Raw genomic sequence first — 20,681 nt, forward strand, 5'->3', positions numbered from 1 at the left:
TATTTATTTTGATAGGCTATGGAGGAATCGTCCACGGCTCGAGAGAGCCCACTAAAAGACTCAGAACAAAAACTGTTTATCTACGCTTATTGGGCTTTTTCGATCTATACGGATTATGTCTCTGCATCGTACAAGCCCACATTAGTTCTTAATTCATCTGCAAGTGATTGATAGATACGACCTTTTTTTCTTGAGCCAAGTACGAGTGCCATATCTTTATACAGAGACAAATGTCAACTTTGATTACAATTCGTCAACATACGAAGGCAATACAGATTTATATACTTTTTTCAGCGATATTCTTCTTTGACCTCACAGCAGAAGAATCAATGGACGGGAAAGAAAAACAAGAGCACAAAAGAGGAAAGGGACAACAATAACCAGGAGAGGCCGAGTGAACAAGATAAAACTTTCATAAAGAATCATCATGTTGGCATTACAGGTACTTAACCAGTAGCCAAATCACAAGAGCAAGACCAACGATTCCAAGCACTGACAAGAGCATAGACATGCATGAGCAACCGCTTTTCATGCTCTTGTTCATCACCGCAAGGCTCTTCTGCACACGCTGTTTTCATTCAGAACACACAATCAGGTCACATCAATCCAAAGCCAAATGCGAACCAAATCCTATTCAAAAGGTAACCACATTCAACTATTGATGTTGCTATTTAAGATCCCAAAAGCAACTACGGAGAGGTTCTTGGACATCCTAAAATACGTTTTTATCAATGGAACAACTTAAGCTCACGATTTATGAAGATCAACTTGTTCAATGAATATAATTACCCGTAAGCGGGAGTCGGTAACATCAACATGGTAGTCTAGCTCATCCTGCATGCAGGAAAGTCAGATATATTAGAACACGAAAATGTAGCAGGAAAAAACAGTGTAAAACAGCAGATACATACAATAAGCCTTGTCTGCAGAGTGAGCTCCTCATTGACAGCGAGAGCTATGTGTTTGGTACTCATCACTGTTTCCTCCAACTTCTCGAGCCCTTCGTCTTGTTCTACTCATGGGGAAAAAAAAAAGCAATCAAAGAAAAATTAATACAGAAGCCAATATCTTTACTATGGTCATAGCGTAATGTGACATAACACAGCCTACCTCTCATAACTTGTCGTTGAAATCCAACAATGCCTTGGTTGTCCATGCCAGAGACTCTGTTCATTGCGTCATCCGGCTTCATTTCTGGGCCGAACAAGCTGTCTCTATTTGCAAAGTTTGACATGTTCAGAGCAGACGCCACCTGATTTGCCTTTATTCTCAAATTCCCAACCATATCTTTGCGACGATTCATCTCTTTCTCTGACCTGTGTATCAACAGTGGCATACACATATATCATGATCACATAGGTCAAGACCAACATGAAACTAACTGTTGTCTAATTTGGGGTCTGACAGTTGTTGCAGGCAAACCATATTAAAAGTTGCTTACACATGTTGCTTCCCAGGAAGCTTAACAAGGAGGGATTGAAGACTGTCTAATCGGGTCCCCAAAATGGTGATCTTTCTTCGAATTGCTGAAGCACGACGTTGAGCATCAGGCCCCGTTAAAGCCGATGAATTCCTTTCTGACATCATGGCATTTATATCCTCAGATAGTTTTAAAGCCTCATTGTACTCTCTAATCCATGCATCCGAAGAAGACGCCATTGTCCTGGAACAAGTTCCTACCCAATTAAGAGAGAGCAAATTATAATATATTAAGAGAATCACAAGTGTCTCAAATAAGTATATACTGTATGGTCATGAAAACTAGCTGCAACTAGCTTCTAAACAACGATACTCTTATCAAGCAAGGAAATATCTTACATCTCTACAAGAATCTCGACACAATAACCATAAACCGTTTTAAGAGAAAATTTTCACTAAAAGGCGTCAAATCTGGAAACTTTTAGCCAACGTTAGCAACAATGCAGTGTCGAAAATCATACTCCGATAGAAGAATCATAAGCACAGACACAAAACCTCGACCTTTGTCAAAATAAACCTTTAAACTGCTTCGTAGAAGAAAATTCAATAAAAAAGAGAGGAAATTCCCAGTAAGATGAGCAAGGAATCAGCCAGTTAGCCCAAAATCTGCGATATTTATGATCAGGGAAGATGGGAAAAATTTCGCCAATCCGACGAAATTGACCTAAATTACATCGTGAAATTAACCTAATAAAGGCTTACCCCCCCCCGGAGATTATCCTTGCACGGCGATCAAACCTTTATGATTCGAAGATCGAAACGCTGATTGTCGTGCTAACTTTGCCGACGCTGAACCACCCGGAGGAATATAATTTAGTCAATCATCGGAGATTTTACTTGAACAAGGGAATTTTCTACGAGCTGTGTGAAACGACTTCGTTTTGCTCATCGATTTTAATAGTTGGGCGTAATGGTGATTATGAAAGTAATGGGTTGATATGGACAAAGCAAAGATAATTTAGGGTTAAGAAGTATAAATACATAATAACACTAGGCCATTGCGAGCATTTTTTTCGACAAACATTTACTTTAGCCATTGCGAGCATCTTATTATATAATGTTTGCACGTCTGAATTTGTCTAAAATAATTGAAAAGAATAATTCAGTTTTGAAAAAAAAAATATTTAAAAAATTGTTAATTTTAATTGATAAGATTTAATTGTGAGTTATAAAACATCTAATTTGTATATGTTTTGGAACCGTTTCATGCGTTTAAAAAGTTTGCAATTGTTAAAGTAGTTTAAGTATTTTCGATTTTGTTTATTATTCTTTAAATATGATTTTTAGATAGTTATAAGTATGCGAGTTATCAATTTTAGAATCTATTTTGAATGGTATAAAAAAACAAAAAAAAAACAAAAAGGAGAGGAAGAAGAGAGTCTATATAATTTCCACCTGAAAATAAAAACTTTCTGGAGATTTCTTTGGCATTAGGGCTCTCTATAGAAGGACGTATTTTCAAATCCGTATAGACTGTAGTTTAAGGCCCTCCTCAAGAGTCGGACTTTAGCCACCAATTATAAACACTTGTATGACGTATAAGATACAATACTATACAATTAGTTTGCATTTTTTTCTTTAATTAAAGTGTAATTATCATATATTTGGTTCATTGGTTGATATAAATTTTAGAAACTGTGATATGATCTAGTAATTCACCTGAAAAGAAAACTGTGTACAAGTACGACACACTCATCTATCTTTTTTTATATATATATACTAATAGTCTAATTACTAGCTACTAGGAGCGTAAATTAATGTATGCTGTGAGACACTTAGCCATAATGGGTATTATAAAATATCAATATAAGTTTCAGAGAACATGTTGGTATCTCTACATGATTAAAATTTAAACCCTTCATTAATAAGTGTTTAATGCATGACGTCTTCGTGAAGGCAACGGCACATCTCAATAAGATAATTATTATTAGTATTGGGCAAAAATTTTGTAAGTTTCATAAATTGTTACGAAGAGATGATTTACCGTGAGAATCCAATGTTTTTATGTGTTTCATGTATGTTACTTACATGGAATTTAGGAAATTAAAGTTACCATAATAACAGATTTGTATTTTTTCCATAAAATATTTTGTATGAAATAAAAAGAAGAAGAAGAGAAAAAAAAAATCAAAATTTGGTGCGAATCTCAAGACAAGTTTAGGTCAAACGAGGGACCTTGAATTGTGGATTTGGTGTTGGACCATCACGTGCTTCTCTCCACAGCCTTTCAGGATTTTGCTTCTTCTTCTCTTTTGCATTCGAATTCGTCTTCTATCTTTTGTCCAATACTCAAAGTCTACATATTTATTTGTTTTGCATATTGAATTTTTCTTATATTGATATTTTGGGGTGCTGATTAGAACAACAACAAAAAAGATAGGTGAATTATATTACTTGTAGCACATTATAAGCTTGGTAGTTTGTGTAAGTGTATAATCTAAATTATGTGTTTATATTCCAACCTTGAACTAATATAAGAAGCTTGTGTGACAAAAATTAATGCTAAGGTGCTAAGAAAATGCTAAGAAATAACTAAAAGATACGGTGGAAATGTATCATACTATACGCTCAATCATATAGCTAATCTTTCCATTGCTGTCTCATAATTTATGCAACTAAATAATTTGGTATTCAGGGAACAAATTTTAGCTAACTTTTATGTCATTTGTATATATAAATCGCATCAAGACTTGGTTTAATAAAATCTTATAGTACTAAAATTTTAATGAAACTGCACTGAAATTGATGCAATAAAAAAAGTAAGTGGGAGCATAATTCAAGGTACGATACATCATTTTTCTTCCCAACATTTGACTGCAATTTGAGGGTATAGAAGCTTCAATTCTTGTTTTGTTTCTTCCTTGGGATACATACCCAGATCTTATATCATATAATATTTACCATGTTATAAATCGATTTCTACTTGTTTTCAAAGCAAATTAGTCAGTCTTAATTAAAAAACAGCTGTAATCCATGGTGACTAGATTATATTCCTCATATTTAACCATATTCCTCTACTAGAGATATACACATTCTTTATACATTTATATTTGTATACCTATACACCCGATTAGCAAAAAGTAAGTAAGTCGTAGAACTTGATATACATTTGCAAAAGTGGATATTGATTGGATAAAACGAAACATATTGTCAAAGAAAAAGAACACTATTGGTATTAGAAAATGTTAAAGTTAGGAAGAAGTACAATTGGAAAGTCAAAAGTGATTTGCAAAATATAATACAACCAACAAAAAAAATCAATATATATGCTGTATGATGAAACTCCAAAAAAGTTTGCTCATACGATATATAAGAAGTTCCATATTGTATAGATGATATCTATTTTAGCTGATGTATATATAACACCTATATAGATATATATCTAGTTTAAAATACATACCAAGCAAAAAGTTATAATGGAAATTGCCTCTATATCATATATACAATAAAACAATTAATCTCATATATTTCTGTGACCAGCTTTGTTTTATTAAATTTATTATACGAAATAATAGTGGCACTAATCCATAGAAGCCCAAGTCTTTCTTTCTCTCTCTCTCATCATCCCTTCTATCTCAAAGAGGAAGAAAGAGAGAGAGATAGAAACCCTAAACATCGTGCCCTTGAAGCTAAGATATCTTCAGTTTTGTAGAAATTCATTTTACTTGCTTCATTGCCTTCTCTCTTTCATTGTCTTCTACCTCTTGCCTCTAACAGAAGCAATACTTTCCGGCCTCCAAGGTTCGGTTCCTTTCCTCAGCCATCATATATATCTTTCATTGTTGTCAGCAGCATCATCATCTGCATCTTACATATATATACATATATACACACACATGCGCACTCTCATTCACACAGTACCCTCGTATATATATATATGTGTACTTTTCACTTCAAGCATCTCTCTATTTTCATTTCTTCTCTTTTGATTACTCAAGAATATGACTAAGTCTTTCACCAACCCTCTCTTCTTTAAGAAGACAAACCGTTCGGTTTTCAGCAGCTTCATGTTTCTTTTGGGATATTCAAGTATATTTATCCATTCCTATGTAAGAATGCTCCGGCTTTTCTTAGTGAGGAAAAAAGAGCCCTTTTGTTCTTTATGAATATGTGCATGCATGTTAAAACTAGGGTTTTTACTTTATAGCCAAAACAAAATCATACCTTGAAAATCTCTTGGATTCTTACATGGTCGACAGCCCATTCACTGGTCATTTATTTCTTTACCTTAATGCAATATATTTGTGTTCTTGATCATCTATAATTGATTAGGGCAAAGGAGAAAAAGGAAGCATCTTTGATTTACTTAAAGAAGAGTACGGATAATGGAGATAGGGTCGTCGTCCACGGTGGCCGGAGGAGGACAGCTTTCGGTGCCTCCGGGTTTCCGTTTTCATCCAACGGAAGAGGAACTTCTATATTATTACCTCAAGAAGAAGGTTTCTTATGAACCGATTGATTTAGATGTTATTAGAGAAGTTGATCTCAACAAACTTGAACCTTGGGAACTTAAAGGTACAATTTATAATCCACTTATATTTAGCTCTTTTAGTTCTTAATAACTATGAGTATCACCACCTAATTCACACATTTAATGACAGATTATTTTTTATTGATCAGCAATTATATTTAGACTATCACAATTATTAACATCATATAAGTCTAATTAATTCTGTTAAGAGCGAGGCAGATCAGATAGATAAAATTTGGGGGATCATGTTGTTGTCTCTGCACAAGACTACAAGTTAGATGTCAAAGGATAAATACATAGATTGGGTAATGTTGTCTAGGGTTTTGTCTGTGTCCCCATGGAAACATGTATCTACCTATGATGTCTTTCAATTAAGTTTTATCAGTTTTCATATCCTTATAAATTATTTTCCTGTTTTTATGGAGCCATGAAGCCTTATACGTGCGTGTGTACATGTACATCAAGAAAGAGACAAACTTGTCTACTCACTCATGTCTTTTAAAATAGTTACAAAAGACAAAGTGTAATGTCTTGTAGTATATGACTAGGAGTAGTGTCATAACATTATTACGTATTTATACCCTCAAAATAAGCCAATAGTTTTTCACATAGCAAACATATAACAACCCATCGCCGTAAGCCATGTATTCATATATAATAACTGAATAAATTTTCATTTTCATTATATAAATATTAAATTTGTTTTTGTGTGTATCTTCTATGTAGAGAAATGCAGAATCGGGTCGGGTCCTCAAAACGAGTGGTACTTCTTTAGCCACAAAGACAAGAAATATCCGACTGGGACCCGAACGAACCGGGCCACTGCAGCCGGGTTTTGGAAGGCTACTGGTAGAGACAAATCCATACATCTCAACAGCTCCAAGAAGATTGGACTTCGTAAGACTCTTGTCTTCTACACTGGTCGTGCTCCTCACGGCCAAAAGACCGAATGGATCATGCACGAATATCGCCTAGACGATAACGAAAACGAAATCCAGGCACGATATTATATCAAATAGTCTCTCTAGTTTCATGAAAATCTGATTTTGGAGATCCTATTTCAAAATGTGGGATTTATCATTTATGTATACGTAATTTGCAGGAAGATGGGTGGGTTGTTTGCAGAGTATTCAAGAAGAAGAACCATTTCAGAGGATTCCACCAAGAACAAGAGCAAGATCATCATCATCATCATCACCAATACATAAGCACTAACAATGATCATGATCACCATCATCATCATCACATTGAATCCAATTCAAACAATCATTCTTCTTTGATCCCACATTCTCTAGATCATCATCATCATCATCAAATGGGAAGGCAGATACACATGCCATTACAAGAGTTTGCAAACACTTTGAGCCACGGGTCAATGCATCTTCCTCAGCTCTTTAGCCCTGACTCTGCAGCAGCCGCGGCTGCAGCAGCAGCAGCAGCAGCAGCAGCACAACCGTTTGTGTCGTCAATCAACACAACGGACATTGAATGCTCACAGAATCTACTGAGGCTGACTTCTAACAACAATTATGGTGGAGACTGGTCGTTTCTGGACAAGCTCCTCACTACGAACAACATGAATCAGCAACAAGTGCAGAACCATCAAGCAAAATGTTTTGGTGATTCGAGTAATAACTGTAACAATGATCAGACTGTTGTTACTCACGACCACCTGGGTAATAACAATGGTGGTTCTTCATCTCCAGCTAACCAGAGGTTCCCGTTTCACTACCTGGGGAACGATGCTAATCTTCTCAAGTTTCCAAAGTAGATCAATCACATTTGTTTTTATTACGCTTTTGAATTCACTCTCTTCTTTAAGCTGTGGAACTTAGACACAGAAACAGAAAACTGTTTCTTTTTTTTTTTGGTTTTTTTTTAATGCTATCTTTCATTAATGATCTTGTGTTATATCTCTCTGAGGATTTATACCGCGAATTCACAAAAGTCCATATCACGAAGATAAATCCAATTTTCTCATCTCCCCTGCAAGCAATCTGTAGGAGCTCATTGATGTTCGTGCATCCACGAAGATAAAGCAACTTCATCAGATTTTTCAGGTTTCTCAACGTATGAGGGAGATTCTGGAGCCTCTTGTACTTTGACATGTCAAGAAAAACAAGACTAAGCTTATCACCTATCGATGACGACGGCTTTTTTATTTCTTAAGAATTGATTTATCGCTTACTCTGCTTTTTGATTATGAATGTATTCATTTGCCATCAATGTCGTCTTAGCTCAGTAGTGGAGCGTCTGGAACGTGGAGGTAGGTTCAATCTCCGAATACGGCATTTTCCTCTGTTTTTGAGTTATATTAATAAAGGTTTGTCATCTTTTGTGATTGCCTGGTTAGATCTCGATCTTTCTTTTTATGAAATGATGATACCTCAAAGAATATTTTAACTCTGATCTCCACTCCAATCACCTTTTCCATGACCTTAATTCGCATTGTGACAATCCACACATCTCCTCAGGTTCCTCAACACATGCATCGCTCTTTCTCCATTTTGCCATTCAGATTCAGAACCCCGAAAGCAACCGCTAGAACGGAAACCAATATAACAAACAAGAGAACATTTAAGTCCAAGAAACGACATCTTCATACTCTCTACCATCAAACACCAATCTCTCCTTCTCAACACAACCACATTTGGAAAACAAATCAATGAATGAATTAGCAAGACAATTATCTGAAACATGTCCATGTCGAACAATAGCATACCTCCTTGGCTTTTGATAGATACGGATTCAACTTGCCTGGTATCGAACATGTCGTACGTGTGCATATTGAAAATTTCTCAAACGCAAGCTTGTGTTTACATACTTAAAAGATCAAATGAGAAGATAGTTTTGCCATTAACGTAGAAAGTCGAAACCGTGCTACCGAAAAACAGAGTGGCTACTGGTGGGAATCATGAGTGACCAAAAGAGCGCCAAGTAACGTCTCGACCGTTGCAAAAATTAACGTCTTGGCTACCATTGTCTTATTCCTCCCAAGGAACGACACCGTTTTGTTTTCATATACATTACATATATACAGTATATATATACATAAATTAGGTACGGCATCTGCACTTTTTCGTCAAATTTTCATCAGTATATATCAGGAAATGTATGATGTAAATTGTAAAGATATGAAATAAGAGAGAGAAAACATTTTTGAAAATTTGTTTACGTATTACTATATTTCTTGACGGTGTACGTTGACCCAAAAAAATGTATATAAATTCTCTGGACGGTGTGTATGTACGCATGTCTAATCTATACCGTATTCGGCTGGTCCAAATAATGTAGTTCACTTTTAAAAGGAAAAGAAAAATCAAATATTTTCTGATCGTTCGCCAGCCAAATTAATTTCAAATGAAAAATATAACAATGGGTTCAGGAAAAAGAACAACAGTGGGTTACTTACTTGAATAATAATTACACTTAGATTTGAGGATGATATTTGAATCCCGACTCTAAAGAGCTAGTAACAGTTTTGAAGGGAGAGGAAGTATTGAACATCATCTTTTATTTTGAGGAGTTTCAGTGTTAAGCAAGAGGAGAAAATGGAGTGGGTGATAGAAGTATATTGCTATTAAATAAAAAACAAGTTCAGGTAGATTATATTGTGGTATATCATGCTGACTTAATGTCTGCAAAGATAAACAATTTGTATTTTCTACGGAAACCTATATTTTATCTTCTCATAGACTTCTTCTAAGTTATATACAATAGAAATTTTTCAATATTGAAAAAATAAGGGTGGACCGACCACAGTTTGTTTTTACGTATCGAATATGGTGGGCCCAATCATTGCCGCCCCATTGGCATAGGCGCTTTTGAAGTTGAAGCCTCGACCACAAAGCCTTGACCAAAAAGCCCGTATAAGATAACTATAAAGTACATATTACGTGTCTATACTATCTGTTTGTACAGTACTTTTTCCTCTAACTCATCAGAGCCTCGAACAAATTATCGACAATTGCTTTTTCCTCTAACATAATTAATTACATCACTAAATCCATTAACGTTAGTTAACAAAAACGTTGTTACTTTTGTCGACAAAACAAAAAAATAAAAACGTTGTAGCTTTACATTTTTTTTGTAAAGTCACTTAGTAAGTTTACTTTGGAATGAAATGAGAATTTGGAGTTAAAATTTGAAGTATATATTCAAGGAATTGAAAGTCAACCTGTTACGGTAATGATTATGAACATGTTCTTATACCGATACCGATTGGTATTTAATGCAAAATATTTTATCATAAGTCAGAGGGATCAATCACATACTTTTCACAAGCAAAATAGAAACTTGTTCTCAAAGATAAGAGATCTGTAAAGTCTTAAAAGATCGACGGCCTCCGTTTACGTTCCATTGTGTATTAACGAATCTAGGCACTCGGCTAGGGAAAAAGACCGATTAATACCTTAACACCATTATCTAGTATCAATAAATACCCAAACAATTTTGATAGGTTAATCAGTATCTGGACTTATTAAAATCGATAAATACATATCTTAATAATGTTTTTTGGTCAATTAGTACATTGACTTTTTCTCTATTAGTCAAACTTGTTAATTTGCAAACGGAATCCGACTCAAATGCCACGATAGATGCTGTGTTCGAATGAAACCAATACAACGTCATTTAAGGTTAAAAATCTAGAAAAAAAGGCAAAAACGACGTTATTTTAAATTTATTATACATTAAAAAAATACATCATCTATATCTTCTTTCGTGGGAGAAAAATATCAATAGTTAGAATTTGGGTGGTGTTCAAAATTAAATCGGAATGACTTCATCGTCGAATGCTAACGCTTCTTCGGAGATTCATGGTAGGTTTAGGTTTGTAATTTTGGTTTTGATTTTGATTCAAACATTTTCGGAAAACTAAATCGAAAATTTCAATTTTGATTTTTTTAATGTATAATAAATTTAAAACGACGTCGTTTTTGTCTTTTTTCTCTGATTTTTAACTTTACGTCATATTGGTTTCATTCAAACATAACATCCACCGTGGCATCTAAGTCGGATTCCGTTTGCAAATTAACGGATTTGACTAACTCTGAGAAAGTCAATGTACTAATTGGCCAAAAAATATTATTGAGATATGTATTTACCGATTTTAATAAATTCAGGATTAACCTATCAAAATTGTTTGAATATTTATTAGTACCAGATAATGGTGTTGAAATGCTAATCGGCCTTTTCACCAATCGGCGATGGTCAACAATATGAATACAATAGTAATTTCTGAAAATTCGAAGGGTACCATTACAATTTCTAATCATTTTGACCAGATTTGGATTTGTATTTTATTTATACGCTCGTAATTTATAAAACATTTTTGTTCTTTAGCTAGCCGACAAATTGGTTTTTTTTCTTAATTATATTTATTTAAAGAATTTAATATTTGGTTTTTTTTTTCACGGTGCTTGGGGAAAAGCCAGGAAAAACGAGAAAAAAAGTGAGGGAAAAAAACCCTTTATTTTGATTTTAATCTGTTTAGATCGAACAGGAGCAAAAGAGACGACGATATCTTCTCCAGTAAAGCTATATTGTTTCTGGTTCGCTCAATCTTCCTTAAGCTTACTCGCCCAGTGTATACGGGAAGATTTTTGTTTTTGTCACACTATTCCTTCTTGTTTGAGTCGTTGGAATTTGCTGACGCATTAGCTTTATAATCGTTTAATTTTGAATTCGATTTTGATTTTACTCTATTCTGTAGCGTTGTGATATAGTGGAATCGTTGTATCAGCTGCCTTAGGGTTTTTGTTTTGTTTTGTGTGCTTTTGGTAGCTTTAAATCGAGTATATTTGGTTATCTGATTAGGTCAAATGTTTGGTTGGGTTAGTTCGAAATCAAATTTCTCCCGAGAAGCAGACAAGGAGAATCGGATATTCTATTTTTTTAGAGAAAGTGGAATTGCTGTTTTTCTTTCCAAGCATGAGAATTGAGAAAGTTTTCGTTTTCCTTTAATTATTTTGCCAGGTTTCGTTGTCTGCATTGTCTTTCGATCTTGCCATGGGACTAATTCCTGAATCCTCAATTCTTTGATTGCAGCTTATTGTGAAACTGCATCGCCAGCATCTTGAAGGAATACTGAATCAATTCTGTCTGTCTTACTAGTTTAGTGGTGGTTCTATGTTATTCAGCATGTCAGATTCGTCACACAGGTGTTTCAATTAAAGCAATTTGAACATTTGTGTTGTTGTGATGGATAAGCCTAGACACCAACAGGTTTTTCAGCACTCTATGGAACCTGGTTGTTATGGAAACGAGGCTGCTCCTCAATCATTTATGACTGATCAAGCAGGGAGTACGAGTGCTAACTTACGACCTCCCAATCCAAATGCTTCAGATGTTAAGCCAGTGCTTAACTACTCCATACAAACAGGGGAGGAGTTTGCTCTTGAGTTTATGCGTGATCGCGTAATTCCTCAGAGGTCTTCGAACCCCAATGCAGCTGGCGACATGAACTATACCACAGGTTATATGGACCTTAGAGGTTTGATAGGGATAAGTCACGCAGGGTCCGACTGTGCTTCAGATGTTTCCAGGATGAGCATTGTGGAAAATGGCATGAGGGATTATGACAAAACAAACTCTTCTCTTCACGAGTTTGGAAATAAACTTAATCATGTCCAGTCAGCACCACAAGCTTCAATTAGTAAAGATACCAGTCTAGGAAATTCACATGCATACGCATCTTCTTCCGCCTCAGGTAGTGTCACATCAAAGGTGAAGATCCTTTGCAGCTTCGGTGGGAAAATACTTCCACGCCCAGGTGATTCAAAGCTTAGATATGTTGGAGGCGAGACACATATTATTTCCGTTAGGAAGGACATATCTTGGCTGGCGCTTAGGCAAAAAATCCTCGACATCTATTACCAAACTTATGTAGTAAAGTATCAGCTTCCTGGTGAAGATCTTGATGCGTTGGTGTCTGTATCATGTGAAGAAGATCTCCAGAATATGTTTGAAGAGTATAATGAGATGGCAAACCGTGGGGGCTCTCAAAAGCTTAGGATGTTTCTCTTCTCTATCACCGATCTGGATGATGCTCTTTTGGGAGCTAACAAAAATGATGGTGACTCTGAGTTCCAATATGTTGTAGCTGTAAATGGCATGGACATCGGATCAGGAAGGAACTCAACCCTTCATGGGCTGGATAGCTCTTCAGCAAACAATTTAGTTGAGCTCGGTGTACGGAACACCACCGACGGGATCAATAACATTGCTGGAAACGTTGTTGGAGTTAGCGCACCGCAGTTGATGGCAGATGGCTTCCAACAATCCTCTGGTCAACAGTCCGAGTCTATTCCACCAAGCTCTTCGCTTCAGTATTCTCAATCTATTCCACCCAATGCTGCATATCAGTTGCAGCAATCTGTTCCACCAAGTTCTGCTCTTCATTATTCCCAGTCCATTCACCCGAATTCCTCTCTTCAATATCCCCAATCTATTACGCCAGACTCCTCTTTTCAGTATCCACAATCCATCACACCAGGGTCTGCCAGCTCCTATGGAATATACCCGCAGTATTACGGGCACGTGGTTCAACATGGAGAACGAGAGCGGTTTCCTTTGTATGGTCACAATTCTAACTACTCCGGTATCGCGGAAACTACCAGTTCCATACCGCTCCAAGGGCATGTCAATCAGCAAGGTGGCTGGGCTGAAGGGTATCCGTACCCTGGCACTACACCCCAAAGCACACAAGCCCTAGTAGAGGAGCAAAAAGTATCACCTGATTCGAAAGTTCATGAGCATGTTGAGCCTGAAAACCGTAAAACGTTGGCAAAGGATCACCAGAATCCTCCTCAATTAGATGATGTTGAGGTGAGGAATCATAATCAGGTTCGGGAGGTGTCAGCTGCAACAACTGCACCTAGCCAGGAGGCACATTTACTGCCCCCTAGAAGAGACGCACGGCTGAACGATCCTGCAAAGCCTACTACCTACCGTGATGCTGTTATTGCTGGGCAGGTTCCTCTATCTGGTAATGAAGATCAGCTTTCAACTTCAAGTGGTACATGTGGTCCCGTTCATAAGGATTCTGAGTCAAATCTAATTGATCTTAACTACCCGGAGCCCGTTGAGCCTCCACAGAGGGTATATCGTTCAGAGAGAATTCCTCGTGAACAGTTAGATTTGCTAACTCGGTTGTCGAAATCGGATAACTCACTAGGCTCTCAGTTGCTAACGTCTCAGGCACAAACGAACACTGCACAGGAAGATCCAGCAAAAGAAGCAGTCGGAAAGTCACAAGAAGATTCCCATACTGTTAATGGTGATGCGACCCACCAAAAACATAAAGATGTTGAGACAATCTTTGAAAAAGTGGGGGGATCAGATAATACGTTGGACTCCGAGCCCTTGCGTAAAATAACAAATCCTGATGATGCAAACAAGAACAGAGTAGTCAATGGGGCAGATACTGAGATTGGTGTTTCCAACTCGAGCCATGTAAATGCAGCCATGAGTCGTGTTATCCCTGAAGAGCAAGCTTCTACTCGCGGTTCTGATTCGCTCCAAGGAGATATTCTTATCGATATCAATGATCGGTTTCCTCGTGACTTCCTTTCTGAAATATTCTCAAAGGCAATCTCAGAGGATACATCTGCTGTCCATCCGTATCCTCATGATGGAGCTGCTGTTAGCATGAATGTGCAGAATCATGATCCTAAAAATTGGTCGTATTTTCAGCAGCTGGCTGAAGAACAGTTTAGCCAAAGAGATGTTGCGAGTATTGACCAAGCTGATTCTCACTTTCCATCTGACCTTAAAGATGGTGGAGAGAGCTCCAGATTGCATCACGTCACACCAATGTGTAGAGATAGTATCTCAACAAACCTCGCGGATCCTCAGTTGACTTTGGGTCGAGATTATGGGGATCATTTTTCTAAAAAGGACAGGGGTGGCACTAGCACTATTCTCCCTACTGTGGAGGGTGAACAGATGAAGGTCACAGAGAGCGAAGAATTTGGTGCTATGGTGGAGAACCTGAGGACGCCAGATTCTGAACCAAATGTATGACTTAGTGGCATCTTTTATTTTATATCCCCAAAACCACAAGTTTTGCTAACTAGGATTGAACTTATAGGATGAAAAGACAGAAACAAGGCATGCTGCGGTTCCTCCACTTGGCTCAGAGTTTGACTACAGTGGCTTGCAGGTATGAAGAGCTCTAAAAAACACTTGATAAACATTTACTATCTACATTGGAAATGGGCCCATGTCAGTGGTTCTTACAGTTTCAGATATGTTATTAGAATCAGCATTACGTTTAACTCTTGAGTGGTGTGCTTACATTTGGTTTCTTATTTTTGTCTGTGTGTCATTGCTTCATTATACAGTTTCAGTGTTTCATTTCTTGTGGTACTTCTGTCAAAACAAGTCCCTGCTTCTATCCCCCATGTGTTTCTACTGAGTCGTTTTTCTATGTTTTTTTTTACATATTAAAATAATATACTTTTACATATCACTAGATCATTAAGAATGAAGATCTTGAAGAGTTGAAGGAGCTTGGTTCTGGTACTTTTGGAACGGTGTACCATGGGAAATGGCGAGGATCAGATGTCGCTATCAAGAGGATAAAGAAGAGTTGCTTTGCTGGGCGGTCATCAGAGCAAGAGCGATTGGTAAGTTGTTTGCGGATCATGTCTTATGCATTATCCAGGTGGCCATGCCTAATATACATGTCACATGTTGATTTGTCATATTACTCTGGTTGATATGTACCTGATTGCTGCAGACTGGTGAATTCTGGGGGGAGGCTGAAATTCTTTCAAAACTTCATCACCCAAATGTGGTAGCATTTTATGGTGTTGTAAAAGACGGGCCTGGGGGGACATTGGCGACTGTGACAGAGTACATGGTTGATGGTTCTCTGAGGCATGTTCTGGTCCGGAAGGACAGGTAAAGTTCTGCTTATTGGGTCCTCTGATATCTGTTTGATGGGTTCCAACTCATTTAACGTATGCACTCTTTTCTTCTATTTACATTACCAGGCATCTTGACCGTCGTAGGAGACTAATCATTGCCATGGATGCTGCATTTGGAATGGAATATTTGCACTCCAAAAACACTGTTCACTTCGATTTGAAATGTGATAATTTACTTGTAAACTTGAAAGATCCTTCTCGCCCAATCTGCAAGGTAACACGATTTGGGTGGATCCTTCTGTAGAATAACTCAGTTTAAGATGATGTTAGAACAAATGATATTAATATCCACATGCTAATCCACCTCAGGTTGGTGACTTTGGTTTGTCAAAAATCAAGAGAAATACATTGGTATCTGGTGGTGTACGTGGAACCTTACCGTGGATGGCACCAGAGCTTCTAAATGGGAGCAGCAGCAAAGTTTCAGAAAAGGTGAGCATTCATAATATAATGCGCAGTGAATATCCAATAGCTATTTTAACTTCGAAAATCATGAATCCTTTGCATGAGTCGGAAAGGCAAAACTTTGAGAAGGATCTTATGTTAAGTTTTTTGAGAAGAGGATCTGATGTTATTGCATGGCCTCGTAGTATATACTGACTGAGAATGCAAACAAACTATGAGATCTATAATAGAGGAAATCCTTCATATTGTTGTTCTTTGCCCGCAGGTTGATGTTTTCTCTTTTGGTATTGTTCTATGGGAGATTCTGACCGGAGAGGAACCGTATGCCAATATGCACTATGGGGCCATAATAGGTACGTTGCAAGTAACTCACAGTCTATCTGGGTTTCCGCCTGTTCATTCTTTCATTCATGTGTCGGTATGAAGTTAAAGAGGATGCTGAGTACTTGATTGTGAAAGTGCAGGTGGGATAGTGAACAACACACTGAGGCCAACCATACCGGCCTTCTGTGACGATGAATGGAGAACACTAATGGAAGAATGTTGGGCGCCAAACCCAATCGCAAGACCATCTTTCACAGAAATAGCTGGCCGCTTGCGAGTTATGTCATCTGCAGCGACTTCGACCCAATCCAAGCCACCAGCTCACAGGGCTTCCAAATGAAAAACCTTTCTTTTGATTATGTGCAGCGAAAAAACGATTACAAAAAGCAAAAAAGAGAGCCCAATTCTTTATATTTTTCGGTTTCCACTTTTAATACTGTGTTTCTTGACCCTTTTCTCATTTCCCTTTTTTTTTCTTTGACAAAAAACAAGAAAAAAAATGAAAATTATATTTCAGTTGGTCGCAAATTGTTCTTCTCCCTGTTGAATACACGGATCAACCATTTACAGGGCATTCTGTTTCACAACAGGAAAAGTTTTTTCATATTGGAAAAAAAAAAAAGCTTGTAAAGGGTTTCTTACTCAGAGCATCTGTGCACATAGAATATCATAATTCACTTCGTCATTGAAGTTTGATAAAGTGTACCAATCCATTGACTCTCTTGTGATTAAATCCAAAATGTGTCTGTTTGCTCTCAGAGCATTCATAACAAGTTCTTCAGTCTCCTCAAATATATTACATGCATGTTTGTGCTTTTTATAACTTTGCAAGTTTTGCATTTTTTTTTAAAACCCTGGATTTATTATTTTATTTCAAGTTATGAAAATTTAATTCCGTTTGTCGTTTCTGAAAATTGTTACAAAGATGATTTACCACAGAGAATTACATATCTTCTTCCATCATCGAATAACTGTACTTCGGTTGATCCTTCATCCACCGTGATCATCCTCTAAGTCTCTGATTTACCCTTTCTTCGAGCTTGCCGTAAGATTCACGTTAGGTATTGTATCATTTAGTTTTTTCCGTAACAGTCTCGTATAGAGAGGAAATAGGGTTTTGTTGCATTTGTTAGACATTTCAGACATTACACACACACTCACCAAAGACACGAAGAGAAAGAATTTAGACACTGAAAGAGACAAACTTTTTTTAAAATGTGAACTTTGTATTCCTTTCACTTGTTCTTTACAATCGGTGTTTCATGTCTATATATACAAGGATTATACTTGAAACCCTAGTTCTGGATCCTTCTACACCGTGTGATCTTCGTCCTTTCACACGCTTGGGACTGGAGTAGAGTAGGTGTTCGTCATTCTCCAACTTTGTCTTTTTGTATCAACAGCTTCAACTCTGCAATTGTGTGCTCTGCTTTTCGTACAAGTATCACGTGGTACTGTTCCTTGAGCTTCACTTGGGCTTGATACTTTTTCTTCTTGTAGTGGGCCTTCATTATTTTGTAAGCCCATTTCTTCTACTCTGTTCTGTATACTTTCAGCATTGGCACTCTATATGGGTTTGTCAAAGATTGATCCAGAAACCGAAGGTTGTCAGAGAATATGTGATTTGCCGGAGGATTTGCTATTGTGTATCTTACTCCTCGTCCCGACCAAAGATGCAGTGGCCACTGCGATCTTGTCTAAACGATGGCGTTACGTGTGGAAGATGCTGCCTAAACTATCCTTCAAAGACGACCAAGGCAGCGAGAGCATTGGGTGGTTTATTGACAAGTCACTGCATCTCCATAAGGCACCGAAACTAATAAGCCTGGTTGTCGAACTGGGCCCACGATGTCCTGTTGACGTAGATGGCAGTTAACCACGGTGTGAAAAAGTTAGATTTCAAGCTCCTCTGGGGAGGAGAGCCCACAAGCTTCCCTAAGAGCCTTTACACATGCGACACACTCGTTTCTTTATATCTATCCAACCAGATTCTTATCGATGTTTCTTTCCCGGCTAGCCTACCATCTCTCTTATATCTGTATCAAGACTCTCTTGCTAGGCTTTTATCAAGTTCCCATGTTCTCTTCCAACTGGTTGTTGAACGACCTGATGAGGATGACAACTTGACAAACTTTACCGTGAAAGTGCCTTCATTGCAAAGATTATTTTATGAGACCAGGTGGCAAGAGGAAGAGAGAGATCACATTGGGTCGTTGGTGATAGATTCCCCTTGCATTAACATTTTTAAGCATAACTGAAAATTGGGGAGACTATTGTAGTTTGATACAGGATATGATTTGCCTTGATGAGGTATACATCGACAATGTTCCCAACCCTGATGAAAAGTTTCAGCATCATCTCGGCTTCTTTATTCTACCTCTCAAGCCGATTGGATATTTTAGCTGGGCTACTTCATCTTGATTTCGGTTTAGATTAATGGGTGAAAATTCTAGAGACAATTCTATTTACTAAGATTATTATTTTTAGAATTATCATTATTAAGTTATTTCAATAGATTTTTTTTTCTTTTCCAACATGACTCTCTATTGCTCAATTGTGTTTCCCTTTGATCATCATTGTCTCTCTCTTATCTAGAGTAGCTTTGGTTTACTTAAAGGTTTATAGCCATTGTTAAGAGATTAGTGATATACTATAAGCTACAGTCTCTACAATGTAACTTTCGCTCAAATACTTTTTAAAACCAATGTAGCGCCTAAATTCCACTAGTATGATTATAAAGTTTACAACTTTTTTTTTTTTTTTTTTTTGGTCACAGTTTACAACTTTAACTAGAGGAAAAATAGGCTTTACTTATGATGAAAAAAAGGAGTTCGCAGATATACAAATTCAAAGCTGGAAACTTGCGAGATACTCCTTGATGGGAACTTACACTAATAATAATGTTACAATATCATCAAAATACAGACAGAAACAGAGTACAAAATTTGACTCTGCACGTTACTATATATATAACATTCTAAACCAATGATGGGTGAAACAAGTACTATCATATGCAAAATCTAAAGCTCATTTAAGACGAACATTCGCTCTCCAAGATATTGGGAACAATTTGCCTCTAAGGACTATCTTTTTGGTGACAGGAGAGGAGTAAAGGCTTCTAGCTTCTGTGCAGTGGTGCAGGACGTAAATCAATTGGTTGGTAGCTCACTCGGTCCTTGTGAGGCAAAGGTTCCTCCTGAAAATATTCAATAATTGGATTCCGCTTCTAGACTTAAAATGGGACAAGAAGATGAAATATAATAAACTACGTACCTCATCTGCGTCTATCTGGAACGGCTTCACAAAATCCTCAAACATCAAAGGAGAAAGATCCTTCATTTTGCCTTCAACTTCCTACAAGATGAAAAGAAAACTTGTTAGTCTGAGGTTGTTTGTTCATATAAGTAGATAAGATAACAAAGTCAATGAAGTTTCAGAAACCATACCAATCCAGTAATCCTTGACCGTTCGAGTAACTCTCTAGTGATTAAGTCCAGAATGTGCCTGTTTGCTCTCAGAGCATTCATCGCAAGCTCTTCAGTCTCCTCAATATACTGTCACCAACATTCAAATCCCATATATATGTTTCAAGCTTTTATCCACATGGGAGAGTATGATTAAGATTAAGAATGCAGAGTCAAATAAAGATTACCCTTGTTAACTCGCGGGTGAATAGCTCAGATACTTCAACAGACATATCTGCTGGCATTACATGAGGATGGTCCCACTGACATTTATCATGAAAGAAAAATGAATGCAATGAGATACAGAGAATGTGAGAGATCAATACAAATGGGAAAGTACGAGTCTGTGATAAATGGATATACCCGGTATTTTATCAGCTCGCCGTCTGGGTTATCCGGTAAATCCACCATTCCAATCTTTTTTACCAGTTGAGTGAGACCTAGTCTCGCATTTTGGGGACTAATGACCATTTCTCTTGCAATCTGAAATTATACTTACAGATTAATTAATACTTAAAATGGAAGACTATGCAGTTACATAGATATACTATTTGTAAGACACAACAATTAGTTGGACAAGACAGAGATAGACTGAGTGAGATTACT

The 20,681-nt window shown here is 37.1% G+C and overlaps 4 protein-coding genes and 1 pseudogene across 6 annotated transcripts in view; 3 read left to right on the forward strand and 2 right to left on the reverse strand.

The window, feature by feature from the left end:
- Positions 1 to 204: 204 nt before the first annotated feature.
- Positions 205 to 2,327, reverse strand: LOC18008191 (syntaxin-52). 3 transcript variants are annotated; one of them, XM_006389809.2, is made up of 6 exons: positions 2,182 to 2,327; positions 1,442 to 1,663; positions 1,111 to 1,316; positions 912 to 1,012; positions 790 to 834; positions 205 to 568 (listed from the first exon to the last, which is right to left on the reverse strand). In XM_006389809.2, exons 2-6 carry the CDS (start codon positions 1,657 to 1,659, stop codon positions 437 to 439), a joined length of 702 nt encoding a protein of 233 aa, XP_006389871.1. In that variant the 5' UTR covers positions 1,660 to 1,663; positions 2,182 to 2,327; the 3' UTR covers positions 205 to 436. The 3 variants fall into 3 exon arrangements, with proteins under 3 accessions (XP_006389871.1, XP_024007118.1, XP_024007120.1); XM_024151350.1 differs by having other exon boundaries at positions 1,442 to 1,676; positions 2,184 to 2,289; XM_024151352.1 differs by lacking the exon at positions 205 to 568 and having other exon boundaries at positions 810 to 1,012; positions 1,442 to 1,676; positions 2,182 to 2,319.
- A 3,477-nt stretch (positions 2,328 to 5,804) lies between these two features.
- LOC18008932 (protein SOMBRERO) lies at positions 5,805 to 7,781 on the forward strand. Its single transcript, XM_006389810.2, has 3 exons — positions 5,805 to 5,994; positions 6,677 to 6,948; positions 7,053 to 7,781. The coding sequence occupies exons 1-3, from the start codon at positions 5,805 to 5,807 to the stop codon at positions 7,719 to 7,721; spliced, it is 1,131 nt and encodes a 376-aa protein (XP_006389872.1). The 3' UTR covers positions 7,722 to 7,781.
- A 3,593-nt stretch (positions 7,782 to 11,374) lies between these two features.
- Positions 11,375 to 17,173, forward strand: LOC18008984. The gene is made up of 9 exons (XM_006389811.2): positions 11,375 to 11,502; positions 11,999 to 14,968; positions 15,042 to 15,113; positions 15,427 to 15,579; positions 15,693 to 15,856; positions 15,949 to 16,096; positions 16,192 to 16,314; positions 16,553 to 16,640; positions 16,752 to 17,173. The coding sequence occupies exons 2-9, from the start codon at positions 12,152 to 12,154 to the stop codon at positions 16,949 to 16,951; spliced, it is 3,765 nt and encodes a 1,254-aa protein (XP_006389873.1). The 5' UTR covers positions 11,375 to 11,502; positions 11,999 to 12,151; the 3' UTR covers positions 16,952 to 17,173.
- A 1,008-nt stretch (positions 17,174 to 18,181) lies between these two features.
- Positions 18,182 to 19,032, forward strand: LOC18008825 (annotated as a pseudogene).
- A 419-nt stretch (positions 19,033 to 19,451) lies between these two features.
- The window catches only part of LOC18008116 (ATP-dependent zinc metalloprotease FTSH 12, chloroplastic), a 6,131-nt gene continuing 4,901 nt past the window's right edge, over positions 19,452 to 20,681 (reverse strand). Inside the window, exons 15-19 of the mRNA XM_006389814.2 lie at positions 20,439 to 20,558; positions 20,264 to 20,338; positions 20,058 to 20,165; positions 19,885 to 19,965; positions 19,452 to 19,807 (exon numbers count right to left, since the gene is read on the reverse strand). Of these exons, the coding sequence (XP_006389876.2) occupies positions 19,730 to 19,807; positions 19,885 to 19,965; positions 20,058 to 20,165; positions 20,264 to 20,338; positions 20,439 to 20,558 (462 nt within the window). The 3' untranslated portion in view covers positions 19,452 to 19,729. The remainder of the gene's footprint in view (positions 19,808 to 19,884; positions 19,966 to 20,057; positions 20,166 to 20,263; positions 20,339 to 20,438; positions 20,559 to 20,681) is intronic.

Source organism: Eutrema salsugineum, unplaced genomic scaffold (genome assembly GCF_000478725.1).
Source record: "Eutrema salsugineum unplaced genomic scaffold, Eutsalg1_0 scaffold_9, whole genome shotgun sequence".
Lineage (NCBI taxonomy): Eukaryota > Viridiplantae > Streptophyta > Magnoliopsida > Brassicales > Brassicaceae > Eutrema > Eutrema salsugineum.

Bases quoted from the DNA above. Each gene is read 5' to 3' on its own strand.
- LOC18008191 (XM_006389809.2), bottom strand. From the start codon at position 1,659: ATGGCGTCTTCTTCGGATGCATGGATTAGAGAGTACAATGAGGCTTTA. The intron at 1,013-1,110 runs GTAGGCTGTGTT...CCCCATGAGTAG, and splicing joins TCAACGACAAGTTATGAGAG to AACAAGACGAAGGGCTCGAG. The intron at 569-789 runs GTAATTATATTC...GAATGAAAACAG, and splicing joins TTACCGACTCCCGCTTACGG to CGTGTGCAGAAGAGCCTTGC.
- LOC18008932 (XM_006389810.2), top strand. From the start codon at position 5,805: ATGGAGATAGGGTCGTCGTCCACGGTGGCCGGAGGAGGACAGCTTTCG. The intron at 5,995-6,676 runs GTACAATTTATA...TCTTCTATGTAG, and splicing joins TGAACCTTGGGAACTTAAAG to AGAAATGCAGAATCGGGTCG. The intron at 6,949-7,052 runs GCACGATATTAT...CGTAATTTGCAG, and splicing joins ATAACGAAAACGAAATCCAG to GAAGATGGGTGGGTTGTTTG.
- LOC18008984 (XM_006389811.2), top strand. From the start codon at position 12,152: ATGGATAAGCCTAGACACCAACAGGTTTTTCAGCACTCTATGGAACCT. The intron at 15,580-15,692 runs GTAAGTTGTTTG...TGATTGCTGCAG, and splicing joins CATCAGAGCAAGAGCGATTG to ACTGGTGAATTCTGGGGGGA. The intron at 16,641-16,751 runs GTACGTTGCAAG...GTGAAAGTGCAG, and splicing joins GCACTATGGGGCCATAATAG to GTGGGATAGTGAACAACACA.